At 46.2% G+C, this 14,917-nt stretch overlaps 1 protein-coding gene across 1 annotated transcript in view; it reads right to left on the bottom strand.

The window, feature by feature from the left end:
- FANCA (FA complementation group A) overlaps window positions 1-14,917 on the bottom strand; it is an 850,506-nt gene that overhangs the window by 529,141 nt on the left and 306,448 nt on the right. The window contains exon 17 of the mRNA XM_086945786.1: window positions 12,619-12,678. Coding sequence (XP_086801912.1) covers window positions 12,619-12,678 — 60 coding nt within the window. The remainder of the gene's footprint in view (window positions 1-12,618; window positions 12,679-14,917) is intronic.

Below are 14,917 nucleotides of genomic sequence, written 5' to 3'. Positions count from 1 at the left end.
GCATTGCCATGATCAGTACCAGGTCTATGTTCCACTGTAAAGTCCATCCCCTGTAGGGAAATGGACCACCTAAGCAGTTTGGGGTTTTCACCCTTCATCTGATTTAGCCACAAGAGGGGCTTATGGTCGGTCTGAATCTTGAAGTGAGTGCCAAACAAGTATGGCCTCAGCTTCTTCAGGGCCCAAACCACAGCAAAGGCCTCCCTCTCAATAGCTGACCAATTCTTCTCTCTGGGGGTCAGCCTTCTGCTTATAAAAGCAATGGGCTGATCCTGACCATCAAAATTCAGTTGAGAAAGAACAGCTCCCACACCCAACTCAGAAGCATCTGTTTGGACAATGAATGGTTTGGAGTAGTCTGGACTCTTAAGGATAGGTGCTGTGCACATGGCCTGCTTTAGGTCATCGAATGCTTTTTGACAGCCTGCTGTCCACTGAACCTTTTTTGGCATTTTCTTACTTGTCAGTTCATTTAATGGTGTCACAATGGAACCATAGTTCCTGACAAACTTTCTGTAGTATCCAGTCAGGCCCAAGAAAGCTCGAACCTGAGTCTGGGTGGTTGGAGGAGCCCAGTCCCTGATTGACTGTATTTTGCTCTCCAGTGGCTGAACCTGGCCTCCACCTACAAGGTGGCCCAGGTATACAACCTGTGTCTGCCCTATCTGGCACTTGGTGGCCTTGATAGTGAGGCCTGCTGCTTGCAGAGCCTCTAACACTTTCCTCAGGTGGACCAGGTGATCCTCCCAGGTGGAGCTAAAGACAGCAATATCATCTAGATATGCTGCACAAAAGTCATCCAGCCCAGTAAGGACTTGATTCACCAACCTTTGGAAGGTGGCAGGTGCATTTTTCAGACCAAAGGGCATTACCACAAATTGATAATGCCCACCAGGGGTTGAAAATGCTGTTTTGGGCTTGGCATCCTCAGCTAACCTGATTTGCCAATACCCAGCTGTTAAGTCAAATGTACTTAAGTAGTTGGCAGAAGCCAATCTATCTATAAGTTCATCTGCCCTTGGTATTGGATGGGCATCAGTCTTAGTGACTGCATTGAGACCCCTGTAGTCTACGCAAAACCTCATCTCTCTCTTACCATCTTGGGTGTGAGGCTTTGGCACTAGAACTACTGGACTAGCCCAAGGGCTATCTGAGGGTTCAATGACTCCCAATTCCAACATTTTCTGCACTTCAGTTTTTATGCAGTCTCTAACATGATCAGGCTGCCTGTAGATTTTACTCTTGACTGGCAGGCTGTCACCAGTGTCAACCTCATGGGTGCACCAATTGGTCTGACTGGGTGTCAGAGAGAACATATGTCTGAAAGACTGAAGAACCTGTTTACAGTCTTTCTGCTGATGTTCAGAGAGGCTGCCACAAAAGACAACACCATCTACTGACCCATCATCAGGATTCTGAGTGAGCAGGTCTGGGAGAGGGTCACTCTCTTCCTCCTGTCCCTCATCTATGGCCATGAGCAAGCTCATGTCCTTCCTGTCGACATATGCTTTGAGCCTGTTGACATGGAGTACCCTGTGGGGACTCCTGGGAGTTCCAAGGTCTACCAGGTAGGTGACCTCTCCCTTTTGCTCAAGAATTGTGTGGGGCCCAGACCATTTGTCTTTGAGTGCTGCTGGGGCCACTGGCTCCAACACCCACACCTTCTGTCCAGGCTGATAAACAGTCAGGACAGCCTTTTGGTCATGCCAAGCTTTTTGAAGTTCTTGACTGGCCTTAAGGTTTTCTGATGCCTTCTCCATATACTCAGCCATCCTGGAGCGGAGACCAAGTACATAGTCCATTATGTTGGTTGCAGGCTTTTTGAGAGGTCTCTCCCATCCTTCCTTCACCAAACACAAGGGGCCTCTCACAGGATGCCCATACAAAAGTTCAAAAGGGCTGTAGCCAACCCCCTTTTGTGGGACCTCTCTGTAAGCAAACAGAAGGCAGGGCATCAGGACATCCCATCTACGCCTGAGTGTTTCAGGTAGTCCATGAATCATCCCTTTTAGGGTCCTGTTGAACCTTTCAACAAGCCCATTGCATTGTGGGTGATAGGGTGTAGTGAATTTGTAATTGACACCACACTCCTTCCACATAGCAGTTAAGTAGCTTGACATGAAGTTTGCACCTCTGTCAGAGACAACCTCCTTAGGGAAGCCCACTCTGGAGAACACTCCAACTAGGGCCCTTGCCACCACAGGTGCTGTGGTGGTCCTAAGTGGAATAGCTCCAGGATACCTGGTGGCATGATCCACTACCACCAGTATAAACTTGTGCCCTGATGCTGTCTGGGGTTCCATTGGACCAACAATGTCAATCCCCACTCTTTCAAAGGGCACCCCCACCACAGGCATTGGTATAAGGGGGGCCTTTGTTGTGCCACCTGACTTACCACTGGCTTGGCAAGTGACACAGGAGCGACAAAACTCCTTGGTATCCTCATTCATGTGAGGCCAGTGAAAGTGTGAGACAAGCCTGTCCCAAGTCTTTGTCTGGCCTAAGTGACCTGCTAAGGGAATCTCATGGGCCAAGGTAAGTAGGAAACCTCTCTGAGACAAGGGTACAACCAGCCTCCTGGCCATGCCAGGCTTGGGGTCTCTTGACTCAGTGTACAGGAGTCCATCTTCCCAGTATACCTTGTGGGTACCTGTGGCGTTCCCAGCAGCCTCAGCAGCAGCCTGGTGTCTGAGGGGTTCAAGAGAAGGGCAGCTTAACTGGTCCTTCCCCAGGTCTTCCCTTGAGGGTCCCCCTGAACCCAAGAATTCAACTTGATCAAGTTCAAACTCTCTGGGCTCAGTTTCCCTCAATTCCTGTAGGTCAGCCTCCTCTGAGACTTGATCCTCGACCTGGGGCAAGGGGGAAGGCACAGCCTTAACCCTGCTGCTCCTTTTCTTGGAAGGTGTCTGGTCCATTGTTCCAGGATCCAGCACCTGTTCAGTGGGGCATTTTCTGGCCTGTGACCTGGTCACAGCAAACACATGTGCTGGCAAGCCTAACATTTCCAGATGAGTCCTCTGCTCCACTTCTGACCATTGTGATGACTCCAAATCATTGCCCAACAAACAATCCACTGGGAGGTCTGAACTAACTACAACCTTCTTTTGGCCAGTTACCCCTCCCCAGGAGAAAGCTACAATTGCCATACTATGATTGGTAGTGACATTGCTTGCATTGGTCACCAGGAATTCGGTACCTGGCATGATCTGTCCAGGGTCCACAAAGCCAGGTGTCACCATTGTGACACTGGCACAAGTGTCCCTATAGGCCTGAGCCATTTTTCCATTAATAAAAGGTGTCTGTCTGTATTTGCCCAAAGTTTTGGGACTTATGTCAGGGGACATATCCATATCCCCTGTACTGACAAGGACAGCCTGAGTGAGAGTGCCAACTAAGTTGTCACTCCCCTCAGAACCCAGGGTTAACCCTACTAAACCCTTGGGAGGTGCACTACCACTGCTGGCTGTACTAGGGGGCACAGGTGCCTTAGGGGCTGCAGTGGCAGGAGTCTGCCCTCCTCCTTTCTTGGTGCACTCACTAAACCAGTGAGTTTTACTTTTGCAGTATTGGCACCACCTTTTAGATTGGCCTTCTTTCTTCTTTTGGGGAGCCTGACCCCCACCCTCTTTGGGTTGTTGGGGACCTGTCGAAGACTTCTGGTCATTTTGTTCCCCTTTTGAATCTTTACCCTTCTGGTCTGCTTTCTTCTGACCACCTTGATTCTGGCCCTGGTTCTGTTTAACTCTTGTTCTAACCCATCTGTCTGCCTTCTTTCCCAATTCTTGGGGAGAGGTCAGATCTGAGTCAACAAGATGCTGATGCAACAACTGGTTCTGACAATTGTTTAAAATTTGCTCTCTCATCATCAAATTGTACAATCCTTTATAATCAGTAACCTTACTGCCCAGCAACCAGCCCTCAAAAGCCTTAGTGGCACAATCTACAAAGTCAGCCCAATCTTGAGACTGAGCTTTCTGGGTATCCCTGAACAGCACCCTGTACTGCTCAGTGGTTAGGCCAAACCCATCAACCAGTGCACTTTTCAAGACTTGGTAATCATTAGCATCCTCCACCCTTGTGGTGAGGAGCTTGTCTCTTCCTTTACCCTCAAAGGAGAGCCACAAGATAGCTGCCCACTGACTTGGGGGAACACCTTGCACAGTGCAGGCCCTCTCCAAAGCAGTAATCCATTTGTGGATGTCATCCCCTTGCTTAAAGGGGGGCACTATCTTACCAAGGTGTTTTGTATCAAAACTCCTTTCCCTATTGCTAGGTACAATGCTGCCACCAGTGGGGACTGTCCCACCCAATTGTTGCTCTCTAGCAAAGGCAAGCCTTTCTTTGGCCAGGGCAAGTTCTTCCCTTTCAATCCTCAGATTGGCTGCCTTTTCCTTAGCTTCATACATTCTCCTCTGGGGAGATGTCATTCCCCTTTGAGAGGAACGTTGAGAGCCATTGGTATGAAGGGATCTGATAGAGCCTCTTGATAGAGATCTATCTCGTCCATTCCCCACGTTAAGCTGACCTGAGAGTGGCCCCAGGGCTCCCCTAGAGTCCCTCTCATGTCTGCTTAAGTTGGTCCTGGTTAGTCTGACGACTTCTACCGGTCCCTGGTCTGCCTCACCCCTAGACTCCAAGTCATCATCCTCATCATCAGCATCATCTGCTTCCTGAAGGGGATGGTCCTGGTTATCAAAGGGTCCCTGTAGGGAGGGCATATTGCCTTCTGAAGTAGAAGGGTCTGGGTTACCAGCCCTCCTTGCATCATGAGTCTCTAAGAGACCAATCAGAAAAGCAGTTGTGGGGTTAGACCCCTGCTTAATCTTCCTAGAGGTACATACTTGTCGTAACTCATGGAAGCTAAGCGCAGTATATCTTGAAGGGATGACCTGTGGAGGGTCAACTGACACAAGGGGAGACTCAATGTTTCCTCCTGTGACCGACATACTGCTTCTAGTGTGGTGTAAGTGATGCACCTACCTACACTATGTGTTACCTACTGGTCCCTTGCTAGAGTTGCAGCCAAGGTGTGCTAAGCCTTGAGGAGCTACAACAGCTGGTTCAGTAGAACTCAGAGTATTCTAAGCTTTAGTTATATGTACCTAACAGTACTTATGTGATCTTTCAACAAGATATTCTTAGGATACGTGTGGTAAAACAACAGCAAGCTCAAATCCCAACCGCTGCTCACCAATGTGAGAAGGTGGCCTGATATGCAGTGCTCACTATTCTAGTGAACACTATGTATCAGTCCAGCAACCCTTATTGATGATTGGTTGTAAGTCAACCTTATAGACCAGCTATCCTAGTAGCGTGGATACGAGCAGTCTAAGGCTAAAGACTCGAGAGGGCGTGTTAAGCCAGCTGTTTACCACACATATACCCCTTGAATACCAAGTGAAAGGACACCACACAAGTGTTATGAAAATAAACAGTTATTTATTTAAAGATCACAACAGCCCTGTACTCTTTATGAGGACAGGGTACTAAGCACAAACCAAAACTCTTACAAAAATACTTAAGTTAGCACAGTATATACAAATGCCCGAGGGGCACGGAAAACCATATACTCTGAAAGTGGAATGCGAAATTCCTAGCAGGTAAGTACAGTACTAATAGCTTTTGGAATCGCTAGGACTTGACTAGGGAATCGTTAGATTACTTCTAGGAGGCCTAGGGGACTCGGGTGCAGTGTGTGCACTCTCACGCAAGATGCGGGACAAAAGTCTATGGTAGCTAGGAAATAGAAAGTTAGTGTTCTCGGGCGAACCCGACCTGGTAGGGAGAAAACGAAAGTAGATTCTGACCCTTGGATAGTGAGGCTATGCTGGGGCACCGAAATGCCGAAGTTACCTAGCCCAGGGGCTGTAGCTGCATAGGTCTGAAAAGACGTCGGGAATCCTTGTAGACGGACCAGGAGCCGGAAGAAAAGATGCTGGCCGGTGACCAGTGAAGAAAGTTCAGTTGGATCCAAGCCTGGATCTCGAAGATAGATGACACCTGAAAGCAGAGGGGACCAAGTTCGAGACTACTAGCCAGTAGTCAGTGGGCACCAGGAGGGCACCGGATGGTAGCCACCTCGACAAGGTGAGTGGGTGACGCTTGACTCGAAGATCTCACGGACCAGGAGGCGTTGTCGGCGACCAGGATGGAGGATCGAGCTGTCCCACGAAGATAGAAGCTGTCGGCGTCGCTGGACCCAGGATTGGGCAACAAAGCCTTGGCAAATTCAAGCCCACGCGGTGGACCTAAAATGGCGTCTGGAGTGGACCAGGAGGGTCCGGGGTGCCTCTCTTGAAGAAGGAAGCAAGGGCCAGCCTGGAGCAACCAGACCAGCAGTCGTGAAGTCGTTGGGCGTCGTTCAGAAGGCCACAAGCCAGCCGGCTAGTAGCCAAACAACGCGGTGCACAGCAAACAGCAGAAGGGCCCCACGCAGATCGTGGAGATGCAGGGGGGCTGATCTTGGGTGCTGGAGCTGCGCAGGGTCGGGGCTTCTCGGACCCCAAAGCACTCACCAGTGGAGGACACGGTGGGCTTGCAGTAAAGATGTCGTGCAGTCTTGGCGATCGTCGGTCCCTTGAGGTCTCGTCGCACTCACGGTTCTCAGCTTGGCTGTAGAGGTGAGTAGAGGTCAGAGGTGCCAGGGAAGCCGGGTCTCGTCGAGCTGGGTCGTCGGATTCGTGATGAAGGACTTGCAGCAGACCGCAGTGTTCTTTAGGATGGTGCCCGCTTGATGCAGGGTGACTACTCCTTAGCCACAAGGGAGAATCTTGAAGAAGAAATCGTGAAGTCCTTTCGAAGAAAGCGGTATCTTGATTCCAAAGATGATCTAATTTTAACAGGGGGCCCGCTCCCATCTTTATACTAAAAAAGGGGGCTGACCCGGTGACTAGGTCCTGCCTATGGGTGGGACTAGGTGGGGGGTGGTTACACCCCTCAGCCATGCCGGACTTCCCCAGGCCAGGGGCTGGTGTGCCCCTGGAACTGGTTCAGACCGGCCTATGCGTAGTGAGCACCGGGGTGCCACTCAGCAGTCACCTTCCTGTAAAGCCCTGCCTACCCAGGATACACAAAACCATGTCTGGGACGGTGCTAGCACCGCCACTGACAGGAAACCCTTTGTCCAGGCTCCCCTCGCTGGAAGGACTCCCAGCTGCAGGGGGTCAGACTCGTGTCTGTGGTGGCAGCATCCATTTTGTGGAGCTGAGGCTTCAGTTAACTTTAACCGGGGTTCACAGTTACATACATGTCGTGTCCCTCTAGAAGGGTGGAATGCTAACCCCGTCGCCAGAATTGGCGAGGGGTTAGTATTCCAATTCGTATGACACCTTACTCGACATGTTTTGATAAAGCAATACCAAAGATAGCATTTAACCGCGAGGATTATAATGCACTTAAGAGTATATGGTATGCGATATCATGGAACAGCTATTAGGACTTGATTCCGCAAGCTGCAGACAGGCTCAGCTCATGCCAGAGCACCATCTCACACGATTCCAAGCACTCTGCCTTCAGGATTGTCAAGGCCTGCCATAGGAGTGACTGATAGGAATCTGTGTGTCCATTTTAGGGTTAGGTATAGGTATACTACACCTACAGCAAAGGGTGATTACACGACTTTGCCCCAGCTGTCGTGCAGCCAGTTGTGTCAAATTTAGGAGGCCAGCCAGGGGTGGCATAATACATGCTGCAGCCCCTGGCAGCCCTGGGTACACCTATGCCCTGAGTTACAGGGTCTGATAAGGTGGCCCAGTACCAATTGGTAGATGCACCTAGGGTACATGAGGTAATTTAGAAAGAGAACAGCCAGGCTGTGGGTCTGATTGGCAGGCCCACAGCCAGAGAAAGTCGTAAACCAGTGAAACAAAAGCAAAAAATCTGGGTGATAATAGGATTGCAGACCCTACTCTCCTACAGTTACCATGATTGGCATATTTGATTTACTGCTAAGTCCCTAGTAAAGAGTCTGTGCCAGGGCCTGTAAATCAAATGCTACTAGTGGGCTTGAAGCACTGGTTGTGCCACCCACATGAGTATCCCCGTAAATGTGTCTCAGACCTACTTCTGCAGTGTCTGCGTGCACAGTTTTAAACTACCATGTTGCCCTGGCAAGTACACCCACTTGCCAGACCCCAACCTTCCCTTTTCTTACATGTAAGGCACTTCTAAGGTAGGCCCAAGGTACCCCCATGGGCAAGGGGCAGAGCATGTGAAAGGTAGGACTAGCACTGGTATGTATGACATGTTCTGATAGTGAAATACTGTGTATTTCGTTCTTCACTATTGAAAGGCTATCTGTCAAATAAGCTAACATGGGAGTTGCTTTGTAACATCTTTCAAGTATAACTTTGCATAGGGACAAGATAAAGAAATGGAGTATAGGTTCTCTGATTAACGCGCCTTTTGATGAATGTGTTGTTTTAATTCTGTGTTTGAAAATGCCACTTTTAGAAAGTAAGCATTTTCTTACTTTACCATCCTTTGTGCCCTGGCTGTTTGTGTATTCAGTGGCTGGTGTTTGAGTGACAGGAGCTGGAATCTGCCTTCACTCTAGACAGTCACTGGGGGGGTTGAGGTGTGTCCTGCCTTGCCTGGGTGACTCATTGCTGGGCTGAATAGACCTGGCCTACATTTAGAGCGGTGGGAGGAGTCTCACTTGCACTTGAATAGGCTGTGTCTCTTTTTCACAATCCTGTCTCCGCCCATGTGGTCATGCTGCACCAGGGAGAACAGGATTGGTTTGGACTGGGTTCAGAGACCCTAGCCACAAAAAGAACAATGACAATTTGGGGTATAAGTATTAGACCTAAAACCCCAGGACTTTAGATTACTTCAATGAACAGGAGGACGCTGCCAGGAAGAGCGGGCTGCTCCATAAGCAAAACCCAAACGCCTAAAGACACTTCTGAAACCAGTCGTCCTTGGGCTGCGGAGAAGAGGACCAAAGGTGTCCCATACGTAGCGAGCATCGTGAGGCCTGAGCTCCCCTAGTGGTTCAGCCTGACTGGCCTGCTAGCCGGAGGCTACAGGCATTTTTCGCAGAGACCCCTCTCCAAAGACAAACGTTGGGCTCCCAACATTGTTTTGCACCCTGCACCCGGCCACCCTCGTGCTACTTGTGGTGTACTGTGTTGCTGCCTAGGACTTTGCCCAGAACTCACCTTAACTCCTGGAGATTGTTCCATAAGTTGCTATACTATACCTGTTTGCAGAACTTGTTCTTCCTTTCATAGGATAATAATGCAGAACTCAAAAATTGCACTGTATTCACTTTCTGAATTGAAGAGAATTCATATTTAAAAACGTACTTACCTGAACGATTTCTCTCTGAGGCCTAAACATATATAAAGAACTTGCTATTTTGTATAACGTGGTGTGGATCTCGTTCTTGAGTTGTGAGTGTCATTTATTTATCATTGTGTGTATTTGCAGATGTTTGCACTTCTCTTGGTTAAGCTTAAGGTTGCTTGACCACACTACCCCTAGTAGAGCACCTTGGGATTGCTAGAGCAAGCCCCTGTCCACTTCTGAGGGGACACCTGGACTCTTTACACGGTATAGCAGATTTATTGATATATCACATAAAGAGCCAGCATCCTCCAATCTCTGATGTATGTTCAGACACAATTCATCTCCTGTGAGACATGTCTTTCCACCTTTGCCTGTTAAGTAAAGCTTCGATGATTTTCATCAGTAACCTTTTCAGATTCTGCAACAGAGAAGCTGTCTGGGAAGATATGGTGAAATCGATTATGCATGCATCAGTCTGGCAGCTATCGATACAGGGAATACACATTGAGTAATAGCATGTTACGTCTTTGCGAAAGAGTGGAATTAAACTAGTGTAAGAGCAATAGAATTCACAAATATGGGCAAATAATTACTTCAAGTACTAGAGGCCCTCTTGAGTGTGAGTGTGCTTTATACGAGCTTTTACTCACGATGGTAGCAGTACAGAAAGGAGTCTGCTCTTGAGCTTCTGTGACATTTGCATTCAGTACATTTTTGTAATTTTTCAATTAGTTTAGTTTCCGGTAGGATAGGGGTACAGAATAAGCAATTTGGGTTGGATCACATGTTGACTAAGCTATTAGTCCCCATCACACTCATTATCGTCTTTGTTTCTCACAAAGGACATTGGGCATCCTGTTTCTTTGTTTTTTTTGTTCTTTATCAGTTTACTGATCCCTGATATGAAGACAAAACAATGTTCTTTGCTCAATGCATTTTATTTAGTGTTTGGATGGTAGAAAATCCAGAGTGCCTGGCTTCTGTTAGATTCCATGTGGTTTGTCAGCTCCTAGTCTCCCCTCAACACAGGATCACCACTAACTGCCCTTAACCGATGAACTGCACTTGCCCAAGATAACAGTTAAATGAATAAGAGTACATAAAATAATCATTTCCACTTATTACACATTGCCCTTTCCCCTTGCCCCGCCTTTCACATTCTGAGTGATTTCCACTACCAACCATTTAATAAAGTTTCATATGCCAGTATACACACAACTACTGTTCTCTGTTAACTATTTCTAGTTTTTTTCCTTTCATTATCTTGCTTAAATGGAATTTCTGAGCTGCATATGTATTCAACTTATAGTTTGTTGTATACTGAACATTCCTTTACTGTTCTTTCTGACAAGTTCTCATCTGATGCATATCGATCAGCATACCCAATGGTATTTCTGTGCAGTAGGTGCCTGCTACTCCACCTCACCCTGATAGCTTTTCCAAGACTCTCCTTGTCTATTATGCAATGTAGCTTTTGCAACTGTTCTCCCCACTTCACTAAAGAATTGTCCTCCTGTAAGGACTGTCCTGTTGACAACCGACCAATGCACTCAAGAGCAGTCTGCAAACTAGGGCAAACTTTACCACATAAAGCTTTCCGGCAAGTCATTGTTCGCCCTTTCTTGTTCCTCCTACTCCACCAGCGTGCTCCTCACACTCACTTCCCAGTAAACCACTCAACATTTCCTTCAGGGCACAGCATCGTTCAGCACTCCACCCTACCTGCTCAAGTACCCTCTACCTTCAATGCTCCCTGCTCCTACAACCATTTCCTTTCAAAAACATCTCTCAGTAAAAAATCTTTCTCCAGCCTCACAAGCGCATCTCTCGGAGCAACAAGAGAACTAAATAGCAATGCTGGTCCCCATCAGGGAGTATAATTCTTATGACCTTGTTGTGGTAGCTCCTTGCTGGGGCTGTGCACTGTCCAGGTTCACCAGGTGAGAGCTATGTTAACCTGTTTAAACATCTCTTTAGCCACAATAAGATGGAGGGAGTTGTCAGTGTATTGCGTAGTAGAACTAAATCAAGGTGGTGCGCAACCACTTTCAAGGCAATGTGGTAAAGGCCTTCATGGACTCTGCCAAGTAATATTTTAATCTTCCTTACACAACTTGGAAGATTTCTTATATCCACTGTGATCTACACCCTGCAACCTTGTAGTCATATTCAATACCAAATATTGCTTCTTCCTCTTAAAAAAAAAAAGAATGTTAAGGTCTCCTGTCTATGATTACTTATGTATAGACCTGAATATTCCTTTCCAACACGAGACCAATCAAGGTGGTACCAGTTGAGGGCCTCCCTTATAATCCTTTTTACAAAAACAATTAAGGGAAGGTAAAAAGAAAGACAAATCACGGGTATAGATTTGATGCAACCTGGATATAGATCAGGTACCTGGGTCACTTCGCTTCGTTGGTACTTTATAAGCCAGTGGGCCCATAGTTCAGAAGTGATAAAACTATTTTCCCACCCAGGCTCCATTTGAGTAATACCCTGAACCCATGTCTTCAAACGATTGTGAACCTAAGATTGCAAACAGCCCAGAACACAACTTTTTACAAGATTAAGAAATATTACTCACCTATCCCTGCAATGCATATTCTACTTTGTTAACGGTTTGCCAATCGCATCCAGTTTAGGTGTGTATTTTTTTCCAAGCTTGGATTTTGCCAGGATAAGCATGCATTGTGTCAAGCCTCAACAACTATACTCCAGCCAGAAAACTACCCACGGTATCAGATAAACTCTACTGTTATCAGAAAAATCAGCTCTCTTGGTCTTGCCTTTCAATTTATCACATCACAACCTCAGAATATACAATTGCCCCTCGCACCATCTCTGTTCACTTAAACACGTAGAAGGTTTTAAAGATCTGACATTTAAAATGGACTTTGGTACTGCTATGCCCAAAGGAAAGCTTCTGGATAAGCACAAAGCAGCCACTATGGGGGTGGTTTTAAAAAACATCAGAGTACAAACAGATGTGTCATTGGGTTAATACTTGTATCTTTCTGTAAAGAAATCAAGTCCTGCATATATAGTGTACATTTGCAGAGCATTACACTAAAACTAGAGCCAAGCAATGTTTTAGGCTTCGAGGTGCAGGCCACAGAGTCTACACAAAAAAAGTTTAGCTCCAATCTATGCAGAGGTGAAAAAATAAAAAGAGGTAGTGGAAAAGTAACACACCAGCAGAGGAATATAAGCACAATTGAGCATGAGTACTGGAACCTTGCCAGACTCAAAATTCATGGGAAACATTATATGGCCAGTATGCTTAATCTAGATAAACAGAATTTCAAGGCAAGGACACCAACACACCTGAGTGCTGTCGTTCACTGAAGATAAGTCTTCATAGAGTCCCATGTCCTCAATTGAAACCTGAAAAGAAAAAAAAATCAAATATGTGATCTAGAATAGGAGAGGCCCAAATAGTCAAACAAGTGACGTGATTTAAAAACGGAGAGAAATTAGGTGGTGGAAAAGCGTTGGGGTTACAAACATTTGGAACAAAACAAGAAGATGATAGGTAAGAATGCAGTATTTATACTATTAAAAAAAGTGAACCCTTAAGGGAACTAAAGAAAAACGAGGCTATGGTTAAGTTAAAAGGTGGGACAAGGGTTTCACAAGCAATACAAAAATTACATACAGAAATGTAAAAGTGAAAAAAGGTTAAGCAACATAAGTAGACAAGGATGGTGTCCCTCCCCCTACCACCACCAATCTGGTGAAGAAAACCCACTAAAACACCCACCAAAGACTACTACCAGATTAATATATTATTAAAAAACAAAATTATTACACAAACAAGAACAAAAATACAAAACCATCCTTAATCATCCCAAGATAAAACACTTAAGAGTAATCTGGGCGGTGTAAGGCAGGCAATAAATGTGCGTGGGAGGAATCCAAAACTCCTTCATTCGTGAAAAGAAAGCAGTGTTTGAAATAACAAAGGCAGTGTTGGTAAACAATGTTGAACAAGCAATAATCTGTGGTCAGCTGAAAGAGTGAGGGCAATGGTCATGGTGAGAGCCTAGCATCATCCTTGACTCCTAGATTTAATTCTTTAGCCCTGTTCCTTGAGCACTGGGAGTATCTGTGACATTTGTAACTGCAGTGAAGTGGCTAAGTACAGGCTTCTTATAACCCTTTGTTAAGCTCAGTATGCACTAAATTCTTAGTGCAGAGGGAGCAAAAGCAACAACAAAGCCATTGGCTAATAATGATGAAGTCAGGATTTTAATATTTTGTTGCAATAAGACGGCCAGGTTGTTAGCAAACGGTGATCAGAAGAGAATTTACATGAAAGACAAGCTGGAAATGACACACGGCTTTATGGACCACGCATAGTCCCTTAAGCTGATTAGGTCATGGACTTGTACCCAATTTCAGTTAGTAAGGGGGGTATAATATGGTCCCTTTTCTTCAGTCGCAGTAATAGTGGAGCAGCTGTATTCTAAATTAACTGCAGTTCCTGAAGTAGTACCTGGGTAAGGAGCATTACAATAATGAAGGCTATAAAAAAACAAAGGTATTGATTTCCAAACTTGTGTACAAGAAAAAGAAGCATTGAAACTGGCAGATACGATTAGCAGGCCTGAGATGCAACTTCTACCTTGGGATTCGAACTTGATCAGTTAAAAACTGGTGTTTTTCTATAGGAAGAGATCCCAATGATGTTGGAAATTGCCAACCGGAAGAGGGTCTTAATAAAAAAGAGTAACATTTCGGTATTTCTTTTTTTTTAAACTTTAGTTATTGATCATTTTTTAACAATATATCATTGTAATCTCAGATGAAATCTGTATTACATGGCATTCAATAAGTGGACATCAAAACATACATGGTGAGTGATATTTTCAACCAATGCTAGCGTAATCACATAAAACAAGAACATCCAGGCATGTGTGCAGTTGAAACAGGATACAATTTCCAGCGCATCCCCGCGTATGCAGCACAAAACCGGTCTGTGGTTTAACGCCATGTAACTTGTGCCTATCTAGGTTACAACCACGCTAGAGCAGGCTCTAGGCCAGAGTAAGCAAGCGTTGCATAGTTAGGGACAGGAGAGGAGTTTACTGTGGGTGAGATCTGAACCATCTAGCCCACCCCTGTAGGGACTATTCCCAAACCCATCTGTGAGTCTGAGGCACTGTGGATCGGCACCCGATCGGGTCCGGTTCCGAGGAACTTTGAAGGTTCAAAGCGGGTTGTGAGCGCTGAGGGCGATGTGCCAGGTGCGCTCCAATCCTCCTCCCGAGACCCATGGTGCGAGTAGCGCCCTGTTTTAAAGTGCTGAGATACCCCTGATTTTGGGGTCTTTTTTCTTTAGAATGAGCCACCCGCTCTTCTAATTTTAAGCACTTTTTTCACCTTTTCTTTTTTCACTTTCACGCCCCCAGGTTAGGGTGGACTATTAGAGTGTCCATACCGCCGGGGTATAGTCCTGAAGAATGCCTTGGTAAATTTATACCACTAGTATGGCAGAAACACGTTGACTGATTAATTAACTCTGTGGTATTTAGCTGAATTTAACCAAATCCTAACAACCTTGGCACGTAAATTCAGACACATATACCACTTACCTGTGTCTTAGGGATCACTCATCAAAAAC

This window comes from Lissotriton vulgaris, chromosome 12, assembly GCF_964263255.1.
Source record: "Lissotriton vulgaris chromosome 12, aLisVul1.2, whole genome shotgun sequence".
Taxonomy (NCBI): Eukaryota; Metazoa; Chordata; class Amphibia; order Caudata; family Salamandridae; genus Lissotriton; species Lissotriton vulgaris.
The sequence above is the reverse complement of the archived record's forward strand: the minus strand, read 5'-3'. Positions and strand labels throughout refer to the sequence as shown.